The 17,566-nt window shown below is 42.2% G+C and overlaps 1 protein-coding gene across 1 annotated transcript in view; it reads right to left on the minus strand.

Annotated features, from left to right (window-relative positions):
* Positions 1 to 251: 251 nt before the first annotated feature.
* LOC124777241 overlaps positions 252 to 17,566 on the minus strand; it is a 62,508-nt gene continuing 45,193 nt past the window's right edge. The window contains exons 6-8 of the mRNA XM_047252568.1: positions 13,929 to 14,060; positions 13,631 to 13,684; positions 252 to 537 (exon numbers count right to left, since the gene is read on the minus strand). Of these exons, the coding sequence (XP_047108524.1) occupies positions 386 to 537; positions 13,631 to 13,684; positions 13,929 to 14,060 (338 nt within the window). The 3' untranslated portion in view covers positions 252 to 385. The remainder of the gene's footprint in view (positions 538 to 13,630; positions 13,685 to 13,928; positions 14,061 to 17,566) is intronic.

Below are 17,566 nucleotides of genomic sequence, written 5' to 3' on the forward strand. Positions count from 1 at the left end.
TGGCTGTAGAAATAGGACATTTTCTTATTTATTACACATTAAAAATATCTGTATTAATTTAACCATTTCATTTCTAGAATATTATCTACAGGTAATAAAAATACAAGTTGCCATTTCATTTTAAAATGTACTGTAATGCGTACAGTACAGATTACTGCTGTAATCCTTTTTACGATACCTTTGTACTGATTTTTATATTAAATTTTTGAATACATGACATGGTTTGGGGGTAGCTAATAAAATCCATAACATTTAGGTGCAGATTTTTGAAACTTTACTTTCCATGTGATATTAATTACAAGCTGTTGTCACACTTTTTCTCCAATGATGTATAGGCCTTGTCGCTTATAATAAATATCCGATAGATTTGCCTCATGAATTTGTCTTATTTCTTGGATACAGGACAATAGTTGACAGGAACCTTCACACAGGTTATAAATGGTGGCGTGTCGCATTTGCATTTGATACAGTCTCTCCCAGATGACATAAAGTAGTCGCCAATCTTCAGCTTGTGGTCTCCAAAGGCGCACTGCCCACCTGCAATGTTTTAAAGTTGTAAGTACATCGTTATTTCTTGATTATAGATAAACAAATATGTAGTCTAAGCATAGGTATACTCGTGCAGAAAAAGTATTAAGCTGAAAACTGTAGCTCATTGAATTTTGATAGACATATGCTGCACGTAGTGAAGGCACAACGGATGCCATGTCCATTTCGAAACACAAAGAGAGAAAGAGAGAGAGAGAGAGATAAAATTAATTCTGCAATTTCGATAACATAAAAGTGTTGTTTACTAAATTCTGAGTTGACTGCTACTAAGTACAAAACCCGTGGTCTAGGGGTAGCGTCTATGATTCATAATCAAAACGTCTTCGATCCCGGGTTCGATCCCCGCCACTGCCTAGATTTTGATAAATAATCAGCATTGGCGGCCGAAGACTTCCGGCATAAGAAGTCAGCCTCATTCTGCCAATTGCCTTGTCAAAGAGGGCGAAGGAGCGGATAGAGGTTCAGGGTACTCTCTTGTCCTAGGGGTGGGAAATTGCCCCTAAAGGCGGAAGAATCAGCAGTGATCAACGACATGAGGATGCAGAAGGCAATGGAAACCACTGCATTAAAGACACGTAACGTGTATCCACAGGACATGTGGCCTGTAATTGAAGAAGTGTCATGATGATCTCTCCATTGGCAAAAGATTCCGGAATAGTCCCCCATTCGGATCTCCGGGAGGGGACTGCCAAGGGGGAGGTTACCATGAGAAAAAGATTGAATAATCAACGAAAGGATAACGTTCTACGAGTCGGGGCGTGGAATGTCAGAAGCTTGAACGTGGTAGGGAAACTAGAAAATCTGAAAAGGGAAAAGCAAAGGCTCAATCTAGATATAGTAGGGGTCAGTGAAGTGAAGTGGAAGGAAGACAAGGATTCCTGGTCAGATGAGTATCGGGTAATATCAACAGCAGCAGAAAATGGTATAACAGGTGTAGGATTCGTTATGAATAGGAAGGTAGGGCAGAGGGTGTGTTACTGTGAACAGTTCAGTGACCGGGTTGTTCTAATCAGAATCGACAGCAGACCAACACCGACAACTATAGTTCAGGTATACATGCCGACGTCGCAAGCTGAAGATGAACAGATAGAGAAAGTGTATGAGGATATTGAAAGGGTAATGCAGTATGTAAAGGGGGACGAAAATCTAATAGTCATGGGCGACTGGAATGCAGTTGTAGGGGAAAGAGTAGAAGAAGAGGTTACAGGAGAATATGGGCTTGGGACAAGGAATGAAATAGGAGAAAGACTAATTGAGTTCTGTGACAAGTTTCAGCTAGTAATAGCGAATACCCTGTTCAAGAATCACAAGAGGAGGAGGTATACTTGGAAAAGGCCGGGAGATACGGGAAGATTTCAATTAGATTACATCATGGTCAGACAGAGATTCCGAAATCAGATACTGGATTGTAAGGCGTACCCAGGAGCAGATATAGACTCAGATCACAAAATAGTAGTGATGAAGAGTAGGCTGAAGTTCAAGACATTAGTCAGGAAGAATCAATACGCAAAGAAGTGGGATACGGAAGTACTAAGGAATGACGACATACGTTTGAAGTTCTCTAACGCTATAGATACAGCAATAAGGAATAGCGCAGTAGGCAGTACAGTTGAAGAAGAATGGATATCTCTAAAAAGGGCCATCACAGAAGTTGGGAAGGAGAACATAGGTACAAAGAAGGTAGCTGCGAAGAAACCATGGGTAACAGAAAAAATACTTCAGTTGATTGATGAAAGGAGGAAGTACAAACATGTTCCGGGAAAATCAGGAATACAGAAGTACAAATCGCTGAGGAATGAAATAAATAGGAAGTGCAGGGAAGCTAAGACGAAATGGCTGCAGGAAAAATGTGAAGACATCGAAAAAGATATGATTGTCGGAAGGACAGACTCAGCATACAGGAAAGTCAAAACAAACTTTGGTGACATTAAAAGCAACGGTGGTAACATTAAGAGTGCAACGGGAATTCCACTGTTAAATGCAGAGGAGACAGCAGATAGGTGGAAAGAATACATTGAAAGCCTCTATGAGGTGAAGATTTGTCTGATGTGATAGAAGAAGAAACAGGAGTCGATTTAGAAGAGATAGGTGATCCAGTATTAGAATCGGAATTTAAAAGAGCTTTGGAGGACTTACGGTCAAATAAGGCAGAAGGGATAGATAACATTCCATCAGAATTTCTAAAATCATTGGGGGAAGTGGCAACAAAACGACTATTCACGTTGGTGTGTAGAATATATGAGTCTGGCGATATTCCATCTTACTTTCGGAAAAGCATCATCCACACAATTCCGAAGACGGCAAGAGCTGACAAGTGCGAGAATTATCGCACAATCAGCTTAACAGCTTATGCATCGAAGCTGATTACAAGAATAATACACAGAAGAATGGAAATGAAAATTGAGAATGCGTTAGGTGACGATCAGTTTGGCTTTAGGAAAAGTAAAGGGACGAGAGAGGCAATTCTGACGTTACGGCTAATAATGGAAGCAAGGCTAAAGAAAAATCAGGACACTTTTATAGGATTTATCGACCTGGAAAAAGCATTCGACAATATAATATGGTGCAAGCTGTTCGAGATTCTGAGAAAAGTAGGGGTAAACTATAGGGAGAGACGGGTCATATACAATATGTACAACAACCGAGAGGGAATAATAAGAGTGGACGATCAAGAACGAAGTGCTCGTATTAAGAAGGGTGTAAGACAAGGCTGTAGCCTTTCGCCCCTACTCTTCGATCTGTACATCGAGGAAGCAATGATGGAAATAAAAGAAAGGTTCAGGAGTGGAATTAAAATACAAGGTGAAAGGATATCAATGATACGATTCGCGGATGAAATTGCTATCCTGAGTGAAAATGAAAAAGAATTAAATGATCTGCTGAACGGAATGAACAGTCTAATGAGTACACAGTATGGTTTGAGAGTAAATCGGAGAAAGACGAAGGTAATGAGAAGTAGTAGAAATGAGAACAGCGAGAAACTTAACATCAGGATTGATGGTCACGAAGTCAATGAAGTTAAGGAATTCTGCTAACTAGGCAGTAAAATAACCAATGACGGACGGAGCACGGAGGACATCAAAAGCAGACTCGCTATGGCAAAAAAGGCATTTCTGGCCAAGAGAAGTCTACTAGTATCAAATACCGGCCTTAATGTGAGGAAGAAATTTCTGAGGATGTACGTCTGGAGTACAGCACTGTATGGTAGTGAAACATGGACTGTGGGAAAACCGGAACAGAAGAGAATAGAAGCATTTGAGATGTGGTGCTATAGACGAATGTTGAAAATTAGGTGGACTGATAAGGTAAGGAGTGAGGAGGTTCTACGCAGAATCGGAGAGGAAAGGAATATGTGGAAAACACTGATAAGGAGAAGGGACACGATATAGGACATCTGCTATGACATGAGGGAATGACTTCCATGGTACTAGAGGGAGCTGTAGAGGGCAAAAACTGTAGAGGAAGACAGAGACTGGAATACGCCAAGCAAATAATTGAGGACGTAGGTTGCAAGTGCTACTCTGTGATGAATAGGTTAGCACAGGAAAGGAATTCGTGGCGGGCCGCATCAAACCAGTCAGTAGACTGATGACCAAAAAAAAAAAAAAAAAAAAAAGTACAAAATTGTCAGTTAGTTAATTAAAAAGCTATAAAATTAAATTAATCGTTTTATGTACGAAGACTAATCATCTCTGACCAACAGATCCACCCGATGACTTCCCTGCTTAGATGACTATCGGTTGGAGGGGACACAATAATTGTTCCATTCTTCAGTTAATCTAATATGTAGGCAAGGTGGTGGATATTCTCAACGTTTAGAGCTTTTACATTCGAATGTAAGCAGCAGCCATGCTGAAGTGCAGGAACATCAACAGTGTTCGGAGAACGGATGCCCATGAAGATCTCCCAACTTGAATTTCAAATTGCGATACCATCCCACCTTTCTGGGGACACAACGACCATTACGTCCTCCACTCATGGTTAAGTTGGCTGTGGGAACCTTTTCATCTCACTTGGAAACACACTATCGAATGTGCGACAAATAACATAGAGCCGCCCTCTGTCCGCGATTCGAGTGCTGTCACTTGTATTTGTAACACATATCTCTTTGCTGACAACAGACTCTCGGAAGCTGCCACCACTTCATAACACTTCTCTTGCTTTCATACTTGGGAGAAACCTGGTACGAAGACCGGCTAGTATTATACAACACGGTTCATGGCAGGAAGCCAGCAGAAACTACAGTGGTTGCTAGCATGCAATCACGCAGACTGTATCGAATACATTCGTTACTGTGACTCCAACGGCAGTCATGTGATAAAATTATGGTACTGCTCCTGGTCATGCAGTCGTTTCAGAACTCATGTCTTGCAACTCTAGATTTCGCCATTTATTTCTTATACAATGAGGTGACAAAAGTAATTGGATAGCGATATGAACATATGCGAATGGCGGTAGTCCCGTGTAAGCAAGGTATAAAAGGTCAGTGAATTGGCGGAAATGTCATTTTTGTACTCAGGTGCTGCGTGTGAATAGGTGTCCAACGTGGTTATGGACGCACGACGGGGATTGACAGACTTTGTATGCGGAAGGGTAATTGGAGGTAGACGCATGCGACACTCCATATCTGTAATCGATAGGGAATTCAGTATTCCGTGATACACAGTATCAAGAGTGTGCCGAGAATACCAAATTTCAGGCATTACCCCTCACCACGGACAACACAGTGGCCGACGTGCTTCACTTAATGACCGAGAGCAGTGGCATTTGTAAGTGCTAACAGACAAGCAACACTACGTCAAATAACCGCAGAAATCAATATGGGGTGTACAACGAACGTATCCGTTAGGACAGATGGCGAAATTTGGCCTTAATGGGCTATGGTATCAGATGACCGACACGAGTGTCTTTGCTGTCAGTACGACATCGTCTACAGTGCCCCTCCTGGAGTCGTAACCATATCTGTTCTAGACTACTGAAAAACCGTGGCCTGGTCCGATGAGTTCCGATTTCAGTTGGTAAGGGCTATGGTAGGTTTCGAGAGTGGCACAGACCACACGAAGCCATGGACCCAAGTTGTCAACAAGGCAGTGAACAGACTGGTAGTGGGTAGTGGCTCCATAATGCTGTGGGCTGTGTTTACATGGAATGGACCGCTCATTGTCTGGAAATGGTTATGTTCGGCTGCTTGGAGACCATTTGCAGCCGTTTATGGACTTCATGTTCCCAGACAACGATGGCATTTTTCTCGATGACACTGTGCCACGTGACCGGGCCACAACTGTTCGCTATTGGTAGGAAGAACATTCTGGACAATTCGAGCGAATCATCTGACCACGGACAGCCCATGCACAAAATCCTGCACCGGCAACACCTTCACAATTATGGACGGCTATAGAGGCAGCATCGCTCAATATTTCTGCGGGGCTTCCAGTGAGTTGAATCCATGGCGCACTACAACGGGCGAAAGGAGATACGACACGATATTAGAAGGTATCCCATGACTTCTGTCACCTCATTACAATCGGTTCTCGCACTCTCTCGGAACTGGGTTACATTATTGTTAGCTTTCACTGTGCATTTAATGTACTTCTTCTCGTTGAATTTCCTGTCCTACATCAGGCCGGCATCTCCTTAAGCCACTCAAAATCGCGCCCGGGAAAACGTGTAACAGCGCTACCTCATATTTGTGTTTTTTTTTTAAGTTTTAATGTATTTTAATTAACTTTACTCACTGTCTTTCATTGAGTGCACATTTGGCCCATAACCCTTTGTCATTGATTATTTTATTGCTTCTGGGAGAAACGCCTGCAGTAGATGACGAGATAGTCTTCACATCCACCAGCAGCAAGATCAGCATGTGAGTAATCCTCTTTGCCCAACAGGGAAACAGTATTAGCACCGTAATATCTTAGACTTTCCTGGCGATTTTGTGACATCTCGTGGAATCGGGTGTACTGCCGGTGGTATGAGTTTATCTAACTCAATATGCAGAACCTATATCAGCAGAATACTGAAAAAGCACAATATCAAGAGTGTGTTTTGCCCACCAAACAAGATCAGGGCGCTTCTTGGAACGGTGAAGGATGATCTGGGATTGAGAAAACCTGGTATCTACCATATACCAAGTGAATGTGGTATGTCTTACATTGGCCAGACCACCAGGACCGTTGATAGAAGGTGTAAAGAGCACCAAAGGCATACCAGGCTACGACAAGCCACTAAATCGCTAATAGCAGAACATTGCTTGGAACTTCAGCACACCATGAATTATGGGAAAACCAGGATCTTATACCCCCAAATTTTGGGACAGCGTCATCGTTGAATCGATTGAAATCAAGATGACAGAGAACTTGATAAACCGGGAAGCTGGATACCAACTCAGCACTGCGTGGAACTCGGCTTTGGACATATTACAAAAACAACGGAAGAAAACAGAAGACCAGGAGAATGGCAGGGGCGCTGGAGAAAGTCGGAACGGTCACCAACAGCAAACGCAGCCTGTCGACAGTGCGAGAAACGCGCCTGGCGCACGCGGACCTAGTAGGAAACGCCATGAAACGGCCGCCACCGGGGAAAATAGCGCAAGCGGGCGCGGACGCAAGACGGAACATCTGGCGACCAACCGAGACGGTCGCAGCGGGACCGGACGGCGTAGGGAACACCAGACACAGTCCAGGCATAAATACGGGACACGGTCAGCCTGTCGTTCAGTCACACGAAGCACCTGATGAAGACGCCGAGGTACGACGTCGAAATATTGTGTTAGGTAAACGCAGACCACCGACAGTCTTAGCACTGAATCGACCGTTTTATTCTCTGTCGCAGTAGTCGCGGTGACAGTTAAGGTCACTCATAGCACCTTACATTCCTTCAGCCCCTACAAAATCAAACTAGGAATTAGAACTGCAACACGTGCTAAAATTGACTAAAGCCGAAATCTCTTGGCAAGTCTTTGAGTAGGAGGATAAAGGCATTGAACTGATAAATGAACAGAAATACGGGAACTGCTCTAATAACGTGAGCTTTATTTTTCGGTGCATTTTGTAAAATTGAAAATAATAATTCCTTTGTATGTGAAGGAAGTAATTACGGTTCTGCCATTAGTACGAATGAGACATTTGTGTCACTCTATCCTTATTGTTGACAGTAATTGTGGCAAGCACTCAGAACAGTCAACGTAGGATTACTCATTTTCCATTTATGTAGCCAATGTGTTTACATCGAATTATTGTCTATTCACAATATGTACATGATACAGGAATAACTGGTCCGCTTCGACAGAGATTTATGATTCTATGTTTGGAACTCATCCGGTGCGTAAAATAATCTTTGGAGACGCGAATTCCCCAGACGTACTTAAATGTTTGCATGTTACGGAAGAGATATTGAGTAACAGCAATTGGGTAATGTTTGTTTCTACTCTTTGGATGAGTTGCAAATGAACCAGTAGTTCACAACTTATGCTACTGGAAAGCTGAAGCACAAATAGTATCCATAAGGTATTTGTTATTGTTAATTAACACAATACGCTACATTGTGTCCTCTTATCTTTCACCAACACTAACTGATGAAAATTATCTAGACGTTCCTATCTAGTGCGTAGATGACCACTACATGTCGCGAGAACGGGCGAGCCAGTGTTAGAGACGTGTAATATCGTGTTTCCAATAACGTATCAGAGAAAGCGGAATGAGTCTGGCAGGACTGCTCACTGACTTCGAACGTTGACTAATCATTTCATGTCGCTTAAGTAACAAACCCATCAGGGGCATTTCAACCCTGCTGAAGCTCCATGCCGGCCACGGTGGCCAAGCCGTTGTAGGCTCTTTAGTCCGGAACTGCTACGGTCGCAGGTTCGAATCCTACCTCGGGCATGGATGTGTGTGATGTCCTTAGGTTAGTTAGGTTTAAGTACTTCTAAGGATGGGACTGATGACCTCAGATGAGTATACAGAGTACGCGAAAGAACTTGCCCCCCTTCTAACAGCCGTGTACCGCAAGTCTCTAGAGGAACGGAAGGTTCCAAATGATTGGAAAAGAGCACAGTTAGTCCCAGTCTTCAAGAAGGGTCGTCGAGCAGATGCGCAAAACTATAGACCTATATCTCTGACATCGATCTGTTGTAGAATTTTAGAACATGTTTTTTTGGTCGCGTATCATGTCATTTCTGGAAACCCAGAATCTACTCTGTAGGAATCAACATGGATTCCGGAAACGGCGATCGTGTGAGACCCAACTCGCTTTATTTGTTCATGAGACCCAGAGGATATTAGATACAGGCTCCCAGGTAGATGCCATTTTCCTTGACTTTCGGAGGGCGTTCCGAACTGTCGCCTGATAAACAAAATAAGAGCCTACGGAATACCAGACCAGCTGTGTGGCTGGATTGAGGAGTTTTTAGCAAACAGAACACAGCATGTTGTTCTCAATGGAGAGACGTCTACAGACATTAAAGTAACCTCTGGTGTGTTATGGGACCATTGCTTTTCAGAATATATATATATATAAATGACCAAGTAGATAGTGTCAGAAGTTCCATGCGGCTTTTCGCGGATGGTGCTGTAGTATACAGAGAAGTTGCAGCATTAGAAAATTGCAGCGAAGTGCAGGAAGATCTGCAGCGGATAGGTACTTGGTGCAGGGAGTGGCAACTGACTCTCAATATAGACAAATGTAATGTATTGCGAATACAAAGAAAGAAGGATCCTTTATTGTATGATTATATGATAGCGGAACAAACACTGGTAGCAGTTACTTCTGTAAAATATCTGGGAGTATGCGTGCGGAACGATTTGAAGTGGAATGATCGTATAAAATTAATTGTTGGTAAGGCGGGTGCCAGGTTGAGATTCATTGGGAGAGTCCTTAGAAAATGTAGTTCATCAACAAAGGAGGTGGTTTACAAAACACTCTTTCGGCCTATATTTGAGTATTGCTCATCAGTGTGGGATCCGTACCAGGTCGGGTTAGCAGAGGAGTTAGAGAAGATCCAAAGAAGAGCGGCGCATTTCGTCACAGGGTTATTTAGTAAGCGTGATAGCGTTACGGAGATGTTTAGCAAACTCAAGTGGCAGATTCTGCAAGAGAGGCGTTCTGCATCGCGGTGTAGCTTGCTGTCCAGGTTTCTGGATGAGGTATCGAATAAATTGCTTCCCCCTACTTATACCTCCCGAGGAGATCACGAATGTAAAATTAGAGAGATTCGAGCGCGCACGGAGGCTTTCCAGCAGTCGTTCTTCCCGCGAACCATACGCGACTGGAACAGGAAAGGGAGGTATGACAGCGCACGTAAAGTGCCCTCCGCCACACACCGTTGGGCGGCTTGTGTAGTATAAATGTAGATGTAGATGTTAAGTCCCATGGTGCTCAGAGCCATTTGAACCATTTTGAAGCTGCACAAGGCGACTGATGGTGACATCATTGTGGAGTGATAACAACCGCAGCTAAACCATGACCAGGCAGTCCTCTTCTACTGACGGACAGTGACTGTCGAGCATTCCCGACGGTGACTGTGAAGAATCGTATGACATTAGTGGAAGGAATCACTCGTGAGTTCCGAAGTGCTGGCCGCAGAACAGCTAGCACAGTGACTGACTGGAGGGAGTTGAGAAGAATGAGGTACAACAGTCGAACAGGTTCTCGTAAGCCACACATGTCTGTAGACAGTGCTAAGTGAAGCTTGAGGTGGTATAAAGAGCAACACCACTGGAGAGTGGCTGACTGGAAACGAGTGATTTGGAGTGATGAACCACACTATATCCTGTGGCAATCCGTTGGAAGGACTTGAGTTTTCCGATTTCTTGAAGAACGTTATCTGACATCTTGTGTAGCCCAGCAATGATATACAGAGGGAGCACGGGAATGTTTTTCGTGGTTATTGCGCTTAGGAAAACATTAAATGCGGAGGGATATGACCACATTTTATGGCATTGTGTACTGCGTGCAGTAGAGGAGTAGTTCGGATACGATGGTTGTATCAACCAGTGCACCGTGTCCTAAGCAGCAACTGTGAAACGTTGGTTTGTGGACAACAGCAAGTCCTGTAGTAGCTGCTCGTAAACCTTTCGGGATGTGAGGTCGTGGTCCAAGAAACTCTTCTGTACGTGCCAATTCGTCCAGGACTGCGCTGGACATCCTCAGAGGCGCTTCTCTGCTGTCTTGACGACTGTCCGGTCGAACGTCCGAGAGCGACATAAATACTGTACGAAAGGGGGGTGGTCGAAGCAACACGTGATGAGCAGAGATAATCCTTGTCTGAAATAAAAATTAACTATCGATTGTCCTCTTGTCAAAGATAAAACTGTCTAGCAATTCTACCGTTCATATGTCGCTAAGTTTCATTGCCCCCTCTTTCCTATTAAAATTATCCTGATGCTTACAAATTTCAGTAGATTCTCTACGCAGTCGTAGATAATAATTTGATGTTGTACATAAAATTTCTATTTCACAAAAGTTCACTCCGTTGTTTCCTGATTGAAGCTACAGTCGATTTCTCTATTTTTCCTAGTCGGCAAAGACTTCTATGCTCTTTTAGCCGTGTATTTACGCTCTTCTTGGTGGTTCCAGTATAAAATTTATCACACGTACACGGTATTTTGTATACACCACAAGACAAGTATGAACCACAACGACGGAAAAATATAGTTTCTCTCCCTTTTATTAAATAAGTAACGGATCAGATCGGTAAGACTTTACAGAAACATGACATCAGACCGGTCTTTAGACCAACAAAGAAAATAAGTCAAGCACTCTGTTCTGTGAAGGATAAACGCCCTCTTCTGTCGACAAGTGGTGTATACAAAATTCCATGTACGTGTGGTAAAGTTTATATTGGAGCCACCAAGAGGAGCGTAAATACAGGGCTAAAAGAGCATAAAATCTTTGCAGACTAGGAAAAATAGACAAATCAGCCGTAACAGAGCATGCTCTTCAGTCAGGAAACCACGAAGTGAAGTTTTCTGAAACAGAAGTTTTATCTACAACGTCAAATTATTTTCAACGACTATGTAGAGTAGCCATTGAAATTTATAAGTATCAGGATGATTTTAATAGGAAAGAGGAGGCAATGAAACTTAGCGACATATGGACGGTAGCTCTGCAGAATTGCTAGACAGTTTTATCTCTGACAAGATGACAATCGATAGTTAATTGTTATCTTTGTCAAGACGACAATCGATAGTTAAGTTTAACCTCTGACAAGGATTATCTCTGATCATCACATGTTACTTTCACCACGCCCCCATTCCTACAGTATTTATGTCGCTTTCGGACGTCCGACCAGTCAGTCGGCAAGACTCATTGGAGGGGCCCCTTTGAGGATGTCCAGCGCAGTCTTTGACGAATCGTCAGGAGGAGAAGAGTTTCTTGGACCACGTCCTTACATACCGAGAGGTTTACCAGCAGCTATGTCATTCGGTCGTGAAAGCCTTCATTGTATAAGTCCTGAAGTGCTCAGACTGCCGATATGAAACCAGTGGACAACTTTGGGATGACTTAGAACGTCGACTTTGCTCCACACAACAGCAACCATCATCAGTAGCTTCTCTGATTTCAGATCATGAACGAAAATGAGCTGCCATTCCTTCACAGACATTCTGACTGCGCACTGAAAGTGTCCCAAACATAGTTCAAGACGTCATAAAGATGTAGGGTAGATACATCCTATATTATTACTCACTAATGAATGTATTAATACTTTTGATCATACAATGTATCTTAAAAGTCCTTCCTCCTGTCTTCACATATGTTCTATCAAACTTTTTCCCTCTCTTCATTAGTCTCATTGAAAATCTGTTGTTCCACTTCTCTCAGTACCTACTCATTTTTCACCCTATCCATCTAACTTCCATTAGATCCTCTCAAGAGGTCCACCTTTGCTCTGTCTCTTCATCACTACCTACGTTTCAATATTATATACAGGAGGATACTAGGCAGTATTTTTCATATATGCTAAATTTTGGTGAGAGAAAGCGAATGACAAAAGACAAGGTGACTTAGTGAACGAAACGCAATAACTGTTCAGAAGGAGTAAAAAGTTGGTAATTTACGAACAATGTTGCACTGTTAGATACCGTTTTTGTAGTCCGATGCTAATGTCACAAAATGCTGGCCATCAGAGGACTCTTCGTATTTAATCAGAAAACCAATCGGAATAACCGCATTTCCACGAATGATATTGGCTTGAATTTAATCAATGTAAAAATGTGTGGCGTGGACCCATTGCTGGTATATAAAATGGAACCATCAGTTGGTTTTTCTTCGTTCACCACAAATAATTCAGGTTGCTCCATAATCAATGTTTTCCAGATCCATATCGATATCTGTTTGATCCTATGTGACATCAGTGGAAGATAAATGTTCAAAATTTAACTAATGGCTCGACGGCTGTTTCTTTTGAATAAGAATTAAGAGTTTGGTTCTTTTAGTTTTTCCTACCGTTGATGGCCTCATTTGCCTTCTTTTTCTTCTTCTTCCTGCTTTGTTTTAATTAATCTTACTTTCGTTATCTTAGCCTCTGTCCAATACGGCATCTTAACAAACATCGGTATTTTTAATTCAAACAACATTCGAGATAAATAGCTCATCGGAAAACAAGAATGTGAATAAATGAAGGACACTTACTACACAAACGTCGATACGAAGTGACATGAAAAATTTATATGCAATGGACTTCAAAACATACGTTTGCTCATGATCCACGTTACGAATAGCTGGGTAAAATGTCGGACTTGGCACAGACAGATAATCGATAGAGGTCTGTTATGATGTAAGTGCAAGTCTTTCATCCAGCATAATCTGGGTAAATTATCAAATTAGTTATCTTATCTGACTCTCCCCTCCTTCTTTTTGTTTTAAGGTAGGCTGTGATCTTTGTAGAATGTTGATATTGGATACTAAGGAAAATACCTGAACTTCAGAGTTTCATAATGATTTGTCGACTTCGGATCCTGATCAATATAAACTCATTACATTTGCTGCTGCACGAAAAGGTAGTTATTGTATTCTGTAGTGGCAAAGAGCGAAACACCGTTATTTCTGTTTTTCTAAATGCTTAAACTGAAATATTTTAGAGACTGACCTTCACTCGGTGTTGAAGACTCAGAATGCTGCACTGCAATAGGATCAGTGGAAGCTGCGAAAAGAATAAAACATATAAATGAATCATTTGCTATAACGTAGAAAACACAATATATTAGAAACTGTTTAATATATATAAAGAGATTTGTAATCTGAGTGAACTAAATACCTTATGTTGTTCACACAACTAAAACTGTACTGATGGCACTTGAATCTGGACTTTTTGTGTTTTTTTATTTGGTTTTATAAATCATAACTTACAACTGAAAACTACCACAAGTTAATTTGCAGCTACTTACGACAGTGGTAGTCATGAGCACAGCATGCGTCGTCTTCGTCGAAAATTGGCGCACATTTTTGTAGTTGTGAAACCGTCCACCACAGACTGTAGTCGCAGCTTTGTCGGCGACACCAGGGCTCTTTTAGACTCCCTGTAACATCAATTTGAAAAATATTTAATAACTGCTGAGACGTGAATAAATTAATAACCTTCGTAAACAACATGTAAGCGCTGCAGTCACTTTGTGGGCCTGTTTCCGTGTGTTTCTATTGCAGTCTTCAGTCCACAGAATGCACCAATGTTCTCCATGCTGGTGTAAGTAGTGAAAGTCTCTTGATCTCCACATAAGTACTCGACATACCTCTGCTTCAACCTGCGTGCTGCTTAGCCTCTGTCTACAACACGCCCCCCTCCAGCCCCTCTCTCTGCCACCTCTTCCATTAACAATTAACAATTGTTGGTATTGGTGCCCCAAACTGATCCCTTCTTTTAGTCACATTGTGCTACAAAGTTCTTTTCCTCCTGGTTGGATCCAGTTCCTCTTCGTTGCTTACCCATTCATCTGCAGCACCCATTTCAAAACCTTTACAACTCTTGACTACTCAGAGCTCATTCTACAGAGGTAATGTTCACTCATCTTGCACTGATTTCTCCTTTTGCAGTCCGATCCACATACCTTCCCTGTTAAAAATGAATGAGGTTCTTCTGCTGAAAAAGTAGAACCAGTAGCAGTATACGAATGTAATGGGTGCAACAAATGTTTTCAGCATCAGGTTAACAGAGCGACTGATTGAAAGGTAGTTTGTGAGTGAAAACTTAGATATATTGGCACTTGTTTGAAACAAAAGACACTGCCAAGCCCATAATAATCTGAAGTTCTAGTCTGAACACTCACTTACAAAACACAATAACTCTAATAGCCAGCGTACGGTAACCAACAAAACCCGTTACCAAAATGATTACGAAACGGATTATTTATGACAGAATGCTCGCTCAAATATTACACAACTTGAACCCTACTAGTGTTCTGTGTGCAGTCACGCCTTGTACAACACGCCACGCAGATTTTGGTTTCTAAAAAAAAAAAACCACAGTTTACATATTAAAATCGGAATTTCATGTGTTCCTTTTTCTCGCACGTTTGAATCCACTTTGCGGCATTCCACGGTCATGTTTTAATCATTATTCTGTAAAATTATCACATCTATTCAGAGCTCCTTAAACCTGCATCCGAACATGGTGATGATGTGATGGATGAGGTCTCAACTAACTCTTTCGTCTTCACAAAGCAATTCGTTAGCGCACAAAATACACACGGACTTACTGTCATCTGATTAACTGATACACATCTTAGCCAATCCGATATTAGTATTAAACGGGTCAATGGCGCGTCTTTTACATTTAACGATCACAACTTTTATGAACAGTTTACCAAATGGACAAATTTAGAAACTCCACAAAAATCAAAATAACTCTCTCTTTAAAAAAAGAATTATCGTAAAATTTTTCTTGTTTTCCCAATACCATAAATCGGCTAGTTGTACATTACAAAACTCCCCTGAGAGTATAATTCACTTTCTCGGTGTACAGTCATAGTTATCACGCTACCGTGTACTCAGTTAACAGACATAAAAATCTTCATTTAACATTTTACTTTCCATTCACACCATCATTCACATTAATAAACAAATTAGCAATAATTAATGACAGTCGTAATAATTTCAATACTACAGTTCTATAGCCGGCCGGTGTGGCCGTGCGGTTCTAGGCGCTTCAGTCTGGAACCACGTGACCGCTACGGTCGCAGGTTCGAATCCTGCCTCGGGCTTGGATGTGTGTGATGTCCTTAGGTTAGTTAGGTTTAAGTAGTTCTAAGTTCTAGGGGAATGATGACCACAGATGTTCAGTCCCATAGTGCTCAGAGCCATTTTTGAACCAGTTTTATTTCCAAAATATGCTTTAGCTATTTGATAGTTTCATAGTTCGTAAGAAGCTGACACCTTTCCCCCACAGACGCAATTACTTGCAGCTAGCTACTGGGTGATCAGAGAGCATCTGTAATGCGTGAACTGTGACTCATTGAAACTGTCTGCCCGCTACCGTCTCTCACTTAACATAGGCGCGACATGAAGACTTCGCATCGCTTAGGTACATTGTTGCGGCTTAGCTTCAGGAAAACCTTCGCAACCAGCCAAGAAATGGCTGGCCGGGCCACCAATGTAGTTCTGCAGCTGGGCGATGAAGCAGTACTGGATCGGCACCCAACAAAGCCTAGTTTCACCGAACTGGTGCACCGGATTGCTGCGTACTATGGCACAACACGATGTTTCTATTGCCGACGACGTTTCATAAAACAAACGACTGGAGCGAGTATGAATTAGAGACGGGGAAAAACCAGCCGGTTAAAACCGATACCGATATTTTAGTTCTGAATAAATTGTATTTTTCGGTATTTGTTCGGTCCCAGTTACAACAGGTGTTTTTTTATATTTTGCTAATAACCGGGCAAAAAACCGAAATATCAATGAGCCAAAGTAGGAGCGCAACTTTTTTGGTTTTTAAATAAATCTCTTAAAAATATGTAGTATTTACTCGTAACATTTCCATTGCTTAGAAATATTGCGTTATTATAAATGGCTCTGAGCACTATAGGACTTAACATCTGAGGTCATCAGTCCCCTAGAACTTAGAACTACTTACACCTAATTAAGCTAAGGACGACACACACATCCATGCCCGAGGCAGGATTCGAACCTGTGACCGTAGCGGTCGCGCGGTTCCAGATTGAAGCGCCTAGAACCGCTCGGCCACATCGGCCGGCTGCGTTATTATAGAAAACGGGATAAGCGATCAGTGCTATTTTAATAACAATGCCGATAGAAACGTGCAAGAAACATATGGCGTAAGAACTGGTACAGCATTACAGAGACAATGATGTAGCTGTCACCACGTGGTGTGGCCTTTTGGATGGTACGCAAGTACACGCGGTGTGCCAGGCTTACCCTAAATAGTCTAGACGTTAGATGTGTTACAGAATGCTGTCCTTATTCTGGAAGTAATTTACGAAGCGCGGTATAAGTGAAGTACAACGCTCCACTTGCTTTATAAAATTAAAAATTGGAGAAGCCAAAACAAACCTGCGACACCTTGTCAGCAGAAAAACTTAAAATGTAACAATCCATTCATAGTTTACAATAAAAATAGAAAGTAGCTGGTCTGTTGCCTGTGCCTACATGATATGCATTTATCTGCTTGTAAACCTCGAAAACGGACAAATTGACACAAAAAAACAGAGTTTTCCATCTTCAGTTTTCACTGTTTAGCTGTCCGCCCCCGGTAACTGAGTGGTCAGCGCGGCAGAATGTCAGTCCTAACGGACCGGGTTCGATTCCCGGCTGAGTCGAAGATTTTCTCCGCTCCGGGACTGGGTGTTGTGTTGTCCCAGTTATCATCATTTCATGCCCATCGACGCGCAAGTCGCCGAAGTGGCGTCAAATCGAAAGACTTGCACCCGACGAGCGGTCTACCCGACGGGAGGCCCTAGTCACACGACATTTACATTTACCGTTTAGCTCTGACTATTCGGGACGCAAAGATGTGGATTATTTATTTACTCGATCGGTATTTACAAGGCGAAATATTAAACCAGGACATTAC

This window comes from Schistocerca piceifrons, chromosome 2, assembly GCF_021461385.2.
Source record: "Schistocerca piceifrons isolate TAMUIC-IGC-003096 chromosome 2, iqSchPice1.1, whole genome shotgun sequence".
Lineage (NCBI taxonomy): Eukaryota > Metazoa > Arthropoda > Insecta > Orthoptera > Acrididae > Schistocerca > Schistocerca piceifrons.